This window comes from Podarcis filfolensis (genome assembly GCF_964270895.1).
Source record: "Podarcis filfolensis genome assembly, chromosome: 9".
Taxonomy (NCBI): Eukaryota; Metazoa; Chordata; class Lepidosauria; order Squamata; family Lacertidae; genus Podarcis; species Podarcis filfolensis.
The window spans coordinates 33615963-33632569 of NC_139610.1; the positions used below are offsets into that span (position 1 = coordinate 33615963).

Sequence of the window (16607 nt, forward strand, 5' to 3'; positions counted from 1 at the left end):
CAACCAGCTGGTGGGTCCCACGTGGCCCAAGGTGCTGCGCTCAGTCCCACAAAGGGCGCCCACAAAGGAAGGTGTGAGCACTCATTAAAAACCACAACATCGGACTGAAAGAGTATGCAGCTCCTTAGAAGTTAACTACATGAAAAGTTAACAAGAGCAAATATTTTTTAAAATCTAAAAAGACCGAAAAATATATATGAAAAAGGAGCAGACCAAGTGTTTGAAACCATTTGTATGTACTGCACACATTGTGTTAGGGTCTGGCAGAGCAATTTCAATCCCCTTTGCCCCAGGCTGGAGAAGAAGTGAGTTAGATTAGCAAGAGGGATCCCGCCCACCAGCTGCCACCTGCAGAGTGATAGTAGCACCACTCTGGTATCACAGATCTCCCCTCCCATCCACCCAGTGTGCAGGTGCCTGTGCAGCTGGTAGGATCCCTGCTGCTGGCAGCCAGCAGAAAGCTTCAAAACAGGATGTTCCAAGGACAGGGAGGGGCTGGGCAGCCTGGGATCCATTGGATCCTCAGCCAGCCCTACTGCAGTCACATGATGACCTTGAATCCCATGTGCTTCTATGAGCAGAGAGTAAATGCCATTCCTCTAAGAAGAATATCACACTGAGATGGTTGTTGAGTCATCGCCACTTACCAGGATGGTGAGGGGTCAGGCGGGAGTGAAATCAGGGCTTTGCTGAAGCACCAATAGAATCTGGCACCAGTAGAGTCAATCCCAATATCAATGCTGCCTCACCTCTCCACTTCCTGTTATGGCTTGAAATGTAAATGTGAACTAGTCTATTGGATTTCAAGTGACCTTTTTTTGCACAGCAGGGTAAGCCAGAGGAAGTCCTTTAGTTGTGGATGATGGACTGCAGCTTCCATCACCCCTGACTATCAGCCACGCTGGCTAGGGCTGGTGGCGTCGAACAATATCTGGAGGTCAGCACATAGATTACCCTTACTATAAGCCATAGTTAGTGGCTTGGCATGAATTAACAAGACATGAACCAGCAGCATTCTAGTGCTTGCTGTCCAGTTACTGTCCCTTCATGTCTTCTCTAGTGTGAGTAGGAACAGCAAGAAGCTTTGCTTATCATGTCCAAACCTGAGATCATGGTTTCCTTCTGAAAAAACCCCAAAAACCAAACCCACAATGAGAAGCAAATGTTCCAACTTCTTGTTCAAAGGAACCGTGACTTACCATGAAATGTGAAGACTAGTGTCACATATAAATGAGTTCTACATTCGTCTGTATGTCTCTTTCACTCTTGTACACGCACATACACGTATTAGGGTTGCCAGATTTTGAAGAGAAAAAAAGAGGACACATTTGCCGACTTCTACTTTTAAGTATGGATCGCAATGATGACTCTACCCATGAAAAAGAGGATGTATGCTGGAAAAAGAGTACATATGACAATGTCAGGGAAATGTTGAAAATTTGTTTGGTAAATTATCTGTACTTCTGTGTAGTGACACTAAACAAGTCCGTAACTATGGCAAACAATTAGTTTGGGAAGCTGAGCTTGATAGCCTAAGGAAGCAACTGGAGAAGATTTCTGAAACTCCTTCCGACTGCACCTATGCAAATGAACATGCTGTTGATGATGAGGTGAGCTTAAAGACCTTTAATTTCCAGTATTAAAATAAAAATGACTTCAATCTTCAAGAAAAAATTAGACATGTAAAATCAAGTGCTGTAACATAGACCGCTATGTTCCTATTTGTGTATGTCCAAAGTATATTTGAGATTATGAAATTCTCTCCAAATTAATGATTAGAAAATGTAAAATTACATAGGCAAAGGTTTTATAACATGTGTTCAGTTAAAGTCAATTTACACTTATGCAATCATGTAGAAATGACGAGCTGCTTTGAAACATCTACTGTTCTTACATATTAAGACTTTCCTTCCACTAGACTTTGATCAAGATATTTGATCGATTAAGATACTCGAGAAAGAAAATAGAACTGCAAGGCTTGGCACTAAGAGGCATTGGGTATCATCATTCTGCTGTGGACGCCAAAGGGAAGCAAATGGTGGAGATGCTTTTCAGAAAGGGGTATCTGCAGGTTTGTATATATGTAATCTATGTGTATACATGCCTTGTTAATACTGCCAATCACCTACTATCTCTGTATGCTTCAAAGTTATTTATCTTAGGTTTATTTAAACCTTTTCCTGACCATTAACGTCAAATAAACTTGATTGTAAGCAGTGTCAGATTACTTAACAGGCAGAGTAGACACTAACCTATGGGCCCCATGCTATTTAGGGACCCCGCGACAATGGAGCAAAATAGTATTGTGTAAAAAATGGGTTTATTAAAATGGTTGGTAAAATTTTAAAAAAAGTATTAGGTGGATAATTTGCGAGGGCCCCCCGAGATTTCGATTGCCCAGGAGCCTCCACAGGGCTTAATCCAGCACTGTTTGTAAATCCATGGATCACGTGTTGATCCTAATATTCTTCCCTTGTTAAACTAGCTATAATAGCTACCCTACTGAAGTGTAGGGGACTGGCAGAAAAAGGAATGAGTGACACCTGAATGGGGAGGCAGGGGATTGACTGGCATAACTTACCTTTTCTCCTTCCCACCACTTAGGCGTCATTTAAAATTGTTGATTTCTTTAAAGGGATGACCAGCTTTATATTTAATAACTGGCCTGCTAATTTTGATGTTGCTCTGTACAAGTTATATACTTGGTCTTCATTGTTTCATGGTAATACTGACATTATCTGATGTTAAATTTTAGGCTGATGGATGGAGGTGGTCTTGTGGAAGGAAAGCACTTAATATTTTGGGTGCTTTGAAGAGATTCTGCTCTTCCTCCAGCCTCTGTGGTCTTATGGCCAAATTGTATGATCATGGCATAGAGTGCAGACGTGTCCTTGGTCAGTTCCCCTTAATATTGCCATGGGTCTTGGGGGGCCATGATAAATGAAAAACAAGTTGAGGTTTTTCCAAAATAACATGCTCGATACCCTAGATCACAGTGATGCTTTCTTGATTGCACTTGATTAGGAAAATATATACAAGGGACTAGAAACTGAATCTAACTAAATATTAGCAAGTCCTAGTAACTGGAGTTCAGATTCTGCCAGTATTTTTCAGTATGCTTTTTTATTCATCTCTCCCACACCCACAAAAAACCCTTTTATGTAGCTCTGCATTGTGTTGCATGGATAAGCATTATTAGGGTATTAACATTGATAGTCAATGTTAACTACCATCTTTTAAAACAATTAAGGCAGCACTCTTACACCCAAATACCTGGGAACAAATCTCATTAAGCTGAATGGGACTTACTTACTTGCACTTCCACTGAATGTTGTTTCTTCTTTTAGGTGGTGACAGCCACAGGAACCTTGGCTTTGGGAATCAACATGCCATGTAAATCTGTTGTTTTTGTACAGAATTCTGTATATTTGGATGCTCTGCACTATAGGCAGGTAATGAGATTAATCTTTAGGACTAGTCAAAAGTCCATGGCTGTTTTTGGAGAGTGGGATGGGTTGGACAGTCCAGCATGAATCCACAACTAATGCATTATTATTGTATCAACGACCCACAAACACACAGACCGATATGGAAGGATGTTTAGTCTCAGTGCTATGTTTACGGAACTCAGCAATAAGTAGAACTGAATTGGCTCGGCTTATCATTGGCTCTGGCTGCACTTACTTCTGGTTTCCTTATTCCCTGCCCCTACCCCTCTCAGTGGGTACTCGCCACCACTGCCCGTGTCCCCATGTTGCAGTTCTGATCCAAATCAGGCCTCCTGTGCTGGCTTTTTGTTAAAAACAACACTACATCTAAGAGCAGACTTGCATGACTAAGGTCATCTGTAATTTAGTCTCAGGTGTATTGGGTATGGAGGACACTTAGGAAATTTAGACTTTAGGTCTTGCAGGTAAAGTGAATTAAGTTTGTTTCACTCCTGCCCCCACAGACACAGCACTGAAGGGAAATTGATAGCCACAAGTATAAAGGCCTGGGATTTGCTAGGAATGACTTTGCCTCTTCTCTCCCCATCCCTCTATCTATTTGATAAAGAAAAAAAGGGCATGTTTGTCCTTCAGTATAGATAGCTTCTCTGCTACGGTCTTAAATGCTTTGATTTCAAATTTTGCTTGGTTATTTACTTGGGTGATTTCTGACTTTGAATGCTTTTTCATAGATGTCTGGACGTGCTGGGCGACGAGGTCAAGACTTTTTGGGTGATGTCTTTTTCTATGACATTCCATTGCCTAAAATACAGAAGCTCATTAAATCCAATGTACCTGAACTTCGAGGACAGTTTCCTTTGAGTATTTCTCTGATCCTGAGACTCCTGCTGTTGGCTTCAAAAGCTGATGATAAAGTGGATGCAAAAGTCAAGGTAATCCTTGGAAGCAATCCTTCTCTAATGAAGGATGCAATCCTATAGCCACCCAATGGCACTGAACACATTGGGTTTTGCTTCTGATAGACAGAGGATTGCGCTGAAAAACAATGTATGACTCCTACCTAGCTTAATTTAACAAGGTGTTCCTAAATGTGTCTACTTGGAAATAACTCCCAGTGACTTCAGTAAGAGTAAATACCTAGGAAAGTGTTACGAATTGCAGCCTAAATTTATCAACTAATTTCCTGACAATGTTCTAACCAGTGCATTTTGTTATACATTTTCAAAACTCATTCTGCAAGTTAAAGAAAAACACTAAATGCTAATGCTCAAGGTTTTAGATTCAGGTAGGTAGCCATGTTGGTCTGACACAGTCGAAATATAGATATAAAAAAATTGTCCAGTGGCACCTTGGAGACCAACTGAGTTTGTTCTTGGTATAAGCTGCCACAGTCTGGTTCACAGGTGATCGAAGTCCCGGCTGGGGACGTCGGGACCGGGGGCAAGATGGCGGGGTGGGGGGGCGACTAGGTGGCGCATCGGAAGATGGCTGACAATAACATCTCTCCGACCCACACGAGGTAATTTGGAGGCTATGATGGGGGTAATTAGCCTCCTTAACCCCCCCAGGATGGTGGGGGGGACGGCCCTTGCCTGCTGTGCCCTATACCACCCCCGAATTTGTGGGGGGTGGGGGCACTAGGCACAAAGCCCTCCTGTGGGATTTCGGCACTCCTGGACGCCGTCCCTGATTCGCGCTGCTAGTTGCAAGCATCTTCAAAAGAAACAATTTGGACGAGATAAATTGCACATGCTTCAAGGAAAAAGGGGAGTAAAGACTGCTGACAGAAGAGATCTTTGATAACAAGACAAGAATAAAATATGAGAAGATACGTCAAGATACGGTATGACTTGAGGGGGGAGGGGGAAAAAACCTGCCTTTCATTATGTGATTTAACAAGAATCCCCTCCCCAAATGAGTCAGGAACTAAGGACTTAAGCTGTGGATTTAAGGCTGTGTGGAGATAAACTTTCGAACCAAAGCAATGTTTCAAGACGAAGCTGGAAAGCTAAGAGTTTTGGAATGACACAGTTAAAAATGCCGTCGCAATTTTGGGAGGCATTGTTGGAGCTCTTGGGTCTGGGAGGAGAAAGAGAGAAATAGAGTTGTTTACATATCGTGGATCAACTTCTCGGTGGGACTTAAGAGCGACAAATGCCAAATTTATGATGGAAAGAGCGATGCTATCTACGAAGGAGATATATGGAAACCATCTGGACTTAGTGGAGGAACGGGAAATCCACACAGGATTATTATTTTGCTTATCAGCTTAAGGAGACTAACAGAAGAGATCGTAAAGGAAAAATAGAAATTATATGAACAAGATATGATGTGGAAACACCAAGATAAGACTGGATAGAATTATGAATTTTGTTTGGACTGATTGGGACTGATTTGGACATTAACGCAGTAATAAGAAGATGATCTGAATCCCCCTTTGGATCTTGAAGTATGGGTTCCCCCAACAAAATTTAAAAAATTGGCTTTGTAATTTGGAATTTATGTGATGTGATTTAATTTGATGTGATTGGCCAGTTAATAAAAATTATTTAAAAAAAAAAAAAGATGGCGGGGTGGGAGCAGGAACAGGAGTCCAGAAGCCAGGAGTCAGGAAGCCAAGAGTCAGAGGGTCAGAGAGCCGGGAGTCAAGAAGCTGAGGGTCCAAGGATCAAGAAGCAAGGAGTCAAGGAGCCAAACGCATCAGGGCGGGGAACGTGTTGCTGTGGCAAAGGGCCGAAGGGAAATGCTGACCTTATATCCCTTACCGGCTCTTGCCACCAGGTGCTGTGAGTTACCAATCGGCCGCACCTTGCCTCTTCAGAACAAACTTAGGAAGGCCCCAGTCCTGCAAAGTCCTATTGGTCCCAGGGCCTGGCTCCTGCACGCACATCTGACATAAGCTTTCATGTGCATGCACGCTTCTTTAGATACCTGAAGAAGTGTGCATGCACACAAAAGTGTATACCAAGAACAAACTTAGTTTGCTCAAGGTTTTTGTTTCTTTTTCATGGTATGAAGATACATTTTTAGAAAACTATTTTTACAGTAGTAAACAACAAATACCTTGTCCCAATGTCATGTCATGCTATGCAATAAAGTTTTAGTTGATTACTCTAAAAGGTCGGACCACATTTTCCCATGAGTGTTGGGTAGATGCCTGCCACAGTCTGAACAATTTACTGTATGCATTCAATAAATATTTGCTGTATGTTAGAAAAGGAATAGGGATTGTGGTTGCCCTTTACTGCTCTGGCCTGACACGTTAATTTCTCAGGCAATTCATTTGACCATACTCTGGTATGCCAAGAATCAATGTTAAGCCCAGTGCCAGTTTTCTAACATCTTGCTCTCAAACCTTTCAACCAGCCAGCTGCAATGGAAATGTATTAATATATTTTCCCTTCCCAAAGGTCCTGTCGATACTGAAGCATTCACTTCTAGCCTTCAAACAACCAAGGGCCCTCAAGATGTTAAAGTTGTATTTTTTGTTTTCATTACAGTTTCTTGTGAAGGAGGTAAGTTTCCAAGTCTTCTTATTTAATCAAGTAGGTCTTGGCTTTTATGTAGTACCCCACACTGGTGTGCAGAGTCCTTTGTGGATAATGGCCTTGTTTTAGTAGAGCTGAAAAATGATTGCTTCACCATCCTGAAGGTGATAAAACCATGTGGGTGTGTAATGTTTTATCAATGTTCAGACGTGTTGTATGTTCCCTTTCAGGGAAAAATGTAGTTTTGTTTCTGCCCATGACTGTGGTAGCAGAGTATTTATACACCTCTCAGATACCACCAGGATCTGACAGCCATTTTCTCCCCAATAATTCACCTGAACTAACACAATGCAGTATCATTCCAAGCTTTTTTGGGAATGGAAAAATTGTGGCTTCCAAGAGCTCAAGCATTGCTGTGCCTCCACCAACAACTATATTTTCCTTTGTTCAAAAATAGGAAAAAATGTTCCACATCAAAATGATTCAACCCTGCTCCTTGAAATATATGCCCACCAAGTTTAATGGGTCAAACCCCCCCCACCCAAAAAAAAAAATTCCTGAAAAAAGTTAGAAGTTTTCATTCTGGCCCAGATTTATAAACAGTAAGTTTAAAAGATTGGTGCTTAGTACTTAGTACTAAGATTGGGACTTAGTACTCAGAACTCAGTATTCAAAACAGTGTGTGAATGTGCTCTGAAACAAATTGAGGCTCACCTCTTTAATTAATCTTCTATGGCCACGGTAATATTTAAGGCATTTAGCTAGTCTGTTTTATTGTACAACATTTGGTCGCTTTATGGTTATCCTGCACAAACATGAGAGAGTTTCTGTTTTCAGCTCCCAAGCTTACACCATGATTAAAATAAGAATGTATTTTGCAGTTTGTCTCATGAGTTAGGGTGGAAAACCATCTGAATACATACAGTGTTTTCTTACTTTAGGGATATGTGGATCAGAAAGGCAATACTACAGGATTTGCTGGACTTGTGACTCATTTGCATTATCATGAACCTTCCAATATTGTACTAGTTGATTTTCTTGTGAAAGGCTTATTCCATAAGCTGTGTCAACGAAGCAAGGAAGGTATGTTTACATGGGCACAGAGAAAGAGCACCAATTCCTTCCTTCCCTGCTTTGCTTTTGAATGGGCAGAGTGATATACTCCATTCGATCCTGTTTTGGAGACCACTTCTACTCCAGGTTGGGGGAGTGAGGAAGGCCTTGTCATGTCAGTGTTCATAAGTGTAACTAATAGATGAAGGGTGAAGAACCTTCAGCTCATGGACCAAACCACCAGAGATCCTAATTTGACCAGGAGGCTGTTTCCCCCCCATCTCCCCCACACCTGTGAGCAGGTAAAGCCACAGCTGCAAATAAGCGTTAAGAGTGCACTCCCGAAGGATTAATTTGCAATAATGTGGATTTCTGTACCAAACAGGACCACATGCTTTCTCTCAGGATGTGATGGAAAAGCTAGTGCTAGTATTGGCACATCTTTTTGGAAGAAGGCGGATACCAGCTGCTGTTCTTAATTCTAGAAGAACATTTTACCAGTCAAAGGTAAGATCAAAAGCTTGCTTATTTGCCACTGAAAATGTGGGAAAGGACATTGGACACTTTTGTTCAGAAGGTACAAAGATGAGCAGATGATGCCAAAGATTGAGATAATGATGTGATTTAAAGAAACCCCAGTAACTACTGATCAAAGGTGAACAGAAGAATCCACATGCTGTTTAATTCTCTTTGGAAGCTTCTCTCCTCCCTTGCATTTTTATTGATTCTATGTGGACAACTTGTTGAATGATAAATTAAGTTTATACTATGTATGTAAGGCATAAAGATACATGTAAGCACCTTTTTGTATTGCACAGTACTCTAATTCTGTGACATAGATTGGATTAGGAGATAAATTCTGCAGCAATACAGTCAAAATCACTAGAGCCCTCTTGGTGATCTAGATATTGTATTTTGTGGTCCTTTAAAAAAATGTATTTTCTGATTAAAAGCTTTAAATTAGGCTTGACAATTATTACTTATCTCTCAAGCAACTATTCTGTTGTCTTTAGGTGTTTCTTGAGGATCTCCCTGAAGATTTTGCTGCTGCTTTGCATGAGTACAACTCCAAAATAAAAGAGAATTTTGGACAGTTTCTGCAGATAGTTTCCACCATGGCTGATATGCAGCAAGAATATAAACTTCCACTTTCAGAACTTGGTAAGCAGGCATTGTTTGTATTACATTGAAATAGAAACTGCAGTTTTGAAGCCTATCAGTTAGGAATCAAAGGTCCACTGGTTGAGCAGCCTTGTGATCCCAGAGGAGTCCCTGGGAAGCTACATGGGCTTAGATATGCAACCTGTGGCGGGTTGCAGGAAGTACAGTTTGAAAGATAGCATGCTGGAGGTAGATTGGACAGAAGAAAGGTAGGAATGGAGGCATGGGTAGGCAGTGGGTGAATATGTGATTGCTTCAATTGCATATATTTTGACTTAGATTCAGTAGGGACAAAAAAGAGCACAAGGATATATGGTCACATCTAATGAGACATCTGAGGACTTCAGTCATTAAGTATATATAAAGTATAAATATCTTTTTTTCTGTTTTCGATATTTATGTCCATTCCTCTATTATCCAATTATAATAGAGTTGTGCACCCACTGATAAGGGACGCGGCTGGCGCTGTGGGTAAAACCTCAGTGCCTAGGACTTGCTGATCGCATGGTCGGCGGTTCGAATCCCCACGACAGGGTGAGCTCCCGTCGTTCGGTCCCAGCTCCTGCCCACCTAGCAGTTCGAAAGCACTCTTAAGTGCAAGTAGATAAATAGGTACCGCTTTATAGCGGGAAGGTAAACGGCATTTCCGTGTGCGGTGCTGGTGCTGGCTCGCCAGCTGCAGCTTCATCAGGCTGGCCACGTGACCCGGAAGTGTCTTCGGACAGCGCCGGCTCACGGCCTCTAGAGCGAGATGAGCACGCAACCCTAGAGTCGGACACGACTGGCCCGTACAGGCAGGGGTACCTTTACCTGCGCCCATTGATAAATTCACATTTTTAATCATTTTGTTAGATTTTTCAAGTAAAAAACCATCTGACTCACCGCTTGCATCTCACTTAATGAGCTGCGATGAAGGAAGGACAGCAGTTTCACCGTTTGTGTGCCTGTCAGGAAATACAGAATTTGATTTGCTGCACAAAGGCTCTGTCAACAATGTAAGTGGGAAAGACTATAAAGTATAAAACTGGAGGTTTGATGAAAGATGTCAAAAGCATATACTACTACTACTACTAAATTCATTATTTACACACCACCCATCTGGCTGGGTTTCCCCAGCCACTCTGAGCGGCTTACAGCGCATATAAAAAAATGATGGGAGGGCGTTCCAGAGGGTGGGCACCACTACCAAGAAGGCCCTAAGCCTGGTTCCCTGTAACCTCACTTCTCGCAACGAGGGAACTGCCAGAAGGCCCTCGGTGCTGGATCTCAATGTCCGGGCTGAGTGATGGGGGTGGAGACGTTCCTTCAGGTATACTGGGCCGAGGCCATATAGGGCTTTAAAGGTCAGCACCAAAACTTTGAATTGTGCTCAGAAACTTACTGGGAGCCAATGTAGGTCTTTCAGGACCGGTGTTATATGGTCTCTGTGGCCATTCCCCGCCATCAGTCTAGCTGCCGCATTCTAGATTAGTTGTAGTTTACGAGTCACCTTCAAAAGTAGCCCCATGTAGAGTGCATTGCAGTAGTCCAAGCGGGAGATAACCAGATCATGCAACACTCTGGCGAGACAGTCTGTGGCAGGTAGGGTCTCAGCTGGCATACCAGATGGAGTTGGTAGACAGGAGAGGGCACTTTGGAGCCAGATAGTCAATAGTCCTGGTTAACTCCGCCTTCCAGCAGGCCACCAGGGAATCAGCTGAGAGGCCATCAACATGGGACAAAACATCCCCTACCACTCTCTGGGAACCATTAAGTGGCAGGGAGAGACCATCTGAATCAGTCCCACCTCCCTGTGGAGGTGAAGGGTCACAGAGAAGTCTAGTTGTACCAGGAAGTGATCTTTTGTTTTACTTTTACTAAATGTCAGATCATCGATGTCCATTGAGGTCAACACCTGATCTAAGCCATGTCTGCGGCTATGGGTTGGGCCAAACTTATTCAGGGCCAGTCCCATGCTTTCCATGAAGTCTTGAGCAGCCCCTGGTAAGGTTGTGTTGGCATGGATGTTAACATCTACCATGACCTGAAGCAGCTCAAGCAAGGAATCCTTGGTGCAGCGGGGAGGTCAGTACACTAAAAGGAATCCTGTACTTCCCCTATTACCTAGCTTCCAGAACATACACTCAGAAAACTGGGTCTTCCCAATTAGGACACCTGGCACAAGCTAATGACTTCCTAAAGATCACTGCAACATGCCCCGCCCACATGACATGGGTTGCTGTGAGAAATGTGGCGGCAAGCAGCAGCAAGAACAGGCCCATTGGCCATGTTCAACCAAGTCTCTGTTACACATGCCAGGTCAATTCCACTGTCCATGATCAAGTCATGAATGGCAGTGGTCTTGTGAATCATTGACCTGGCATTACACAGCAGCACCAAAATGGAAATACTGTACGAAAATAAGTTCATGGACGGTAAATTATTTTGTGCTTGCTTGTCCCCTGTTTCTAAAGGCACAAAATGACTTCATATACAATTCCCAGAGCTTCCCAAGAACAGGAAATTGATTGTTAAACCACCACAGGAATTGTAGGTCTGTGAGAGGAATAGGGGTCTCCTAGCAACTTTCAGCTCTCTTAAGAAGCTACAATTCTCAGGATTCTTTTGAACCACAATGGCAGTTAATGTGGTCTCATAGTGCTTTAAGTGCATACTGCGGATGTAGCCTTAAATGCAACCATTTCCCCCTTAAGCACATGAAACCTGTTCTTGGGATCTCATCCAGGTTCAGGGCAGCTTTATTGTTGTTGTTGTTTAGTCGTTTAGTCGTGTCCGACTCTTCGTGACCCCATGGACCAGAGCACGCCAGGCACTCCTGTCTTCCACTGCCTCCCACAGTTTGGTCAGACTCATGCTGGTAGTTTCGAGAACACTATCCAACCATCTTGTCCTCTGTCGTCCCCTTCTTGTGCCCTCCATCTTTCCCAACATCAGGATCTTTTCCAGGGAGTCTTCTCTTCTCATGAGGTGGCCAAAGTATTGGAGCCTCAGCTTCACGACCTGTCCTTCCAGTGAGCACTCAGGGCTAATTTCCTTAAGAATGGATGCGTTTGATCTTCTTGCAGACCATGGGACTCTCAAGAGCCTCCTCCAGCACCATAATTCAAAAGCATCAATTCTTCGGCGATCAGCCTTCTTTATGGTCCAGCTCTCACTTCCATACATCACTACTGGGAAAACCATAGCTTTTACTATATGGACCTTTGTTGGCAAGGTGATGTCTCTACTTTTTAAGATGCTGTCTAGGTTTGTCATTGCTTTTCTCCCAAGAAGCAGGCGTCTTTTAATTTCGTGGCTGCTGTCACCATCTGCAGTGATCATGGAGCCCAAGAAAGTAAAATCTCTCACTGCCTCCATTTCTTCCCCTTCTATTTGCCAGCAGGTGATGGGACCAGTGGCCATGATCTTCGTTTTTTTGATGTTGAGCTTCAGACCATATTTTGCGCTCTCCTCTTTCACCCTCATTAAAAGGTTCTTTAATTCCTCCTCACTTTCTGCCATCAAGGTTGTGTCATCTGCATATCTGAGTTTGTTGATATTTCTTCCGGCAATCTTAATTCCGGCTAGGGATTCATCCAGCCCAGCCTTTCGCATGATGAATTCTGCATATAAGTTAAATAAGCAGGGAGACAATATACAGCCTTGCCGTACTCCTTTCCCAATTTTGAACCAATCAGTTGTTCCATATCCAGTTCTAACTGTAGCTTCTTGTACCACATAGAGATTTCTCAGGAGACAGATGAGGTGATCAGGCACTCCCATTTCTTTAAGAGCTTGCCATAGTTTGCTGTGGTCAACACAGTCAAAGGCTTTTGCATAGTCAATGAAGCAGAAGTAGATGTCTTTCTGGAACTCTCTAGCTTTCTCCATAATCCAGCGCATGTTTGCAATTTGGTCTCTGGTTCCTCTGCCTCTTCTAAATCCAGTTTGCACTTCTGGGAGTTCTCGGTCCACATACTGCTTGAGCCTTCCTTGTAGAATTTTAAGAATAACCTTGCTAGCGTGTGAAATGAGTGCAATTGTGCGGTAGTTGGAGCATTCTTTGGCACTGCCCTTCTTGGGGATTGGGATGTAAACTTATCTTCTCCAATCCTCTGGCCACTGCTGAGTTTTCCAAACTTGCTGGCATATTGAGTGTAGCACCTTAACAGCATCATCTTTTAAAATTTTAAATAGTTCAGCTAGAATACCATCACTTCCACTGGCCTTGTTATTTGCAGTGCTTTCTAAGGCCCATTTGACTTCACTCTCCAGGATGTCTGGCTCAAGGTCAGCAACCACACTACCTGGGGTGTACGAGCCTTCCATATCTTTCTGGTATAATTCGTCTGTGTATTCTTGCCACCTCTTCTTGATGTCTTCTGCTTCTGTTAGGTCCTTACCACTTTTGTCCTGTATTATGGTAATCTTTGTACGAAATGTTCCTTTCATATTTCGAATTTTCTTGAACAGATCTCTGGTTCTTCCCATTCTGTTGTTTTCCTTTGTTTCTTTGCATTCCTCGTTTAAGACGGCCTTCTTGTCTCTCCTTGCTATTTTTTGGAAATCTGCATTCAATTTCCTGTATCTTTCACTATCTCCCTCGCATTTTGATTGCCTTCCCCGCTATTTGTAAGGCCTCGTTGGACAGCCACTTTGCTTTCTTGCATTTCCTTTTCACTGGGATGGTTTTCGTTGCTGCCTCTTGTATAATGTTGCGAGCCTCCATCCATAGTTCTTCAGGTTCTCTGTCCACCAAATCTAAATCCTTAAACCTGTTCCTCACTTCCACTGTGTATTCATAAGGGATTTGATTTAGATTGTATCTTACCGGCCCAGTGGTTTTTCCTACTTTCTTCAGTTTAAGCTTGAATTTTGCTATAAGAAGCTGATGATCTGAGCCACAGTCAGCTCCAGGTCTTGTTTTTGCTAACTGTATAGAGCTTCTCCATCTTTGGCTGCAGAGAATATAATCAATCTGATTTCGATGCTGCCCATCTGGTGATGTCCATGTGTAGAGTCGTCTCTTGTATTGTTGGAAAAGCGTGTTTGTGATGACCAGCTTGTTCTCTTGGCAGAACTCTATTAGCCTTTGCCCTGCTTCGTTTTGATCTCCCAGGCCAAACTTGCCTGTTGTTCCTTTTATCTCTTGATTCCATACTTTAGCATTCCAATCCCCTATGCTGAGACGAACATCCTTCTTTGGTGTCACTTCTATAAGGTGTTGTAAGTCTTCATAGAACTGGTCAATTTCAGTTTCTTCAGCACCAGTAGTTGGTGCATAAACTTGGATTACTGTGATGTTAAAAGGTCTGCCTTGGACTCGTATCGAGATCATTCTATCAGCTTTATTACTATATGGCAAAGGGGTTGGTCAGTAACTGAGTAGTATGAAAAATGAATGCTGCTCTACTGTTTCTGCAGGTTATACTGCGCACAATAGGCATTAATGGTGCAAACATTCCAGTCCTCTATTCAAAGATATGTGATAATCAGGGAAGAATGATGCCACTTAATGCATATGTGCTCGACTTCTATAAACATGGATCTCTGACAGCAATGGCACAGGATAACAGGTACGTGCTTTCTTTCTTTCATAATTTATTAATTATATTTCTATACCACACTTCATCTGAGGGTGGTTTAACATATAAAAACACAAAAATGCATAACATAGTAAAAACAAGAACAGTACCCACGCCCCCAAGTTTAAAAGGCCATAGATGGTTCAATTAGCCAAAAGCCTGTGAGAAGAGGGAATGTTTTTCCTGGTGCTTAAAGATATGTAACTAAAGCGAACCTTCCTGGGGAGAGCATTCCACAAGTGGGGAGCCACCACAGAAAAGACCCCTTCTCGTGTTGCTGTCCTACAAACCTCTCAGGGTGAAATGTTTTGAGAAACGGCAAGTAAGAGGTGTCATGGTACAGTAGATATTTATAAAATAAAGCATGGCATGGAAAAAGTGAATACAGAAAAGTTTATCTCCCTTTCTCATAACATTAGAATTCGTGGACATCCAACGAAGCTGAATGTGGGAAGGTTCAGGACAGATAAAATACTTCTTCACACACTGCATAGCTAAATTGTAGAACTCACACGCAACAGGAGGAAGTGATCGCCACCAACTTGGATGGCTTTAAAAGAGAATCAGACTAATTCTTGGATAGCAAAGCTATCAAGAACAAGAAAAGTACATGAAATATATACCGTATTTTTCGCCCTATAAGATGCACCTTTTCCCCTCCAAAAATGAAGGGAAAATGTGTGTGCGTCTTATGGGGCGAATGCAGGCTCCTTGGCTTCAGCGATAGCAACGCGAAGCCTCCGAAGCCTGCGCTCCGGAGGCTTTGCGTTACTTCCGCTGAAGCCAGGAGAGTCTGCTCTTTGAGGCTGGCGGTGGGGGAAAGCAGCGCCTCCTCCATCGCCAGCCCCAGAGGATGGGGGGCAGCGGGAAGGCGAGCGACGCCTTCCGGCTACTCTCCAACCCGGGTTTGAGGCTGGCGGTGGGGGAAGTAGCGCTTCCCCCATCGCCAGCCCCAGAGATTGGGGGGCAGCGGGAAGGCGAGCGACGCCTTCCGGCTACTCTCCAACCCGGGTTGGAGGCTGGTGGTGGGGAAAGCAGCGCATCCCCCATCGCCAGCCCCAGAGATTGGGGGGCAGCGGGAAGGCATGCAACGCCTTCCCGCTACTCTCCAACCCTCCTGTGGGCTTTTGTGGGAGATGGGGGAATTCCCCCACCTCCCGCAAAAGCAGGCAAAAGCCGTGCGCTCTTTAAAGGGGCTCCGCGGCTTCTGCTGGCTTTTCTAGGAGGTGGGGGAATTCCCCCACCTCGTAGAAAAGCCCGCGGGAGGCGCGCACCCTTTGAAGAGCGTGCCGCTCTTGGGGGCTTTTCCCCGAGGAGGGAGAAGGGACTGACTGGCCGTTTCAGTCCCTTCTCTCTCCTGGTCGAAAAGCCCGTAGGATTTGCGCACGGCTCCTGTGGGCTTTTGTGGGAGGTGGGGGAATTCCGCTACCTCCCGCAAAAGCAGGGAGAAGGTCTTGGAGTAGCACACAGGCTGCGTGCAGCCTGTCCGCTGCTCCCAGAGCTGCGGGGGGGGGGGAAAATCATATTTTTTTCCTTGATTTCCCCCCCTGAAAACTAGGTGCGTCCTATGGGCCGGTGCGTCCAATAGGGCGAAAAATACGGTAACTCTGCTAACCTACTTTTCCTTCCAATTTTAGTATACATGAAGGAGAAGCCTATGCTTTGTTGAGAGACTTTGGCCTTGTTCTTCGAGTTATCAGGTATGCCAATGGTTTTCAACCAGTGTGCCAAGACACCCTGGGGTGCCTTGAATGATAGTCAGAGGTGCCACAGGCAACACCGGGCCTCTCTTCTCGCGTCTCTGCCTCCGAAAGGCTTGCAGAGCTGCTTGTTGCAGCAGCCCTGGCTACAAGTGCCCAGGTGAATGGTGCCTCTAGGGCTGGCCAGGGGGT

At 43.9% G+C, this 16607-nt stretch overlaps 1 protein-coding gene across 1 annotated transcript in view; it reads left to right on the plus strand.

Annotated features, from left to right (window-relative positions):
- LOC310770388 (putative ATP-dependent RNA helicase DDX60) overlaps nt 1–16607 on the plus strand; it is a 51184-nt gene that overhangs the window by 31166 nt on the left and 3411 nt on the right. Inside the window, exons 26-36 of the mRNA XM_083630977.1 lie at nt 1472–1610; nt 1919–2071; nt 3348–3452; nt 4181–4381; nt 6860–6964; nt 7879–8020; nt 8376–8497; nt 9004–9151; nt 10004–10146; nt 14555–14706; nt 16353–16415. Of these exons, the coding sequence (XP_083487103.1) occupies nt 1472–1610; nt 1919–2071; nt 3348–3452; nt 4181–4381; nt 6860–6964; nt 7879–8020; nt 8376–8497; nt 9004–9151; nt 10004–10146; nt 14555–14706; nt 16353–16415 (1473 nt within the window). The remainder of the gene's footprint in view (nt 1–1471; nt 1611–1918; nt 2072–3347; nt 3453–4180; nt 4382–6859; nt 6965–7878; nt 8021–8375; nt 8498–9003; nt 9152–10003; nt 10147–14554; nt 14707–16352; nt 16416–16607) is intronic.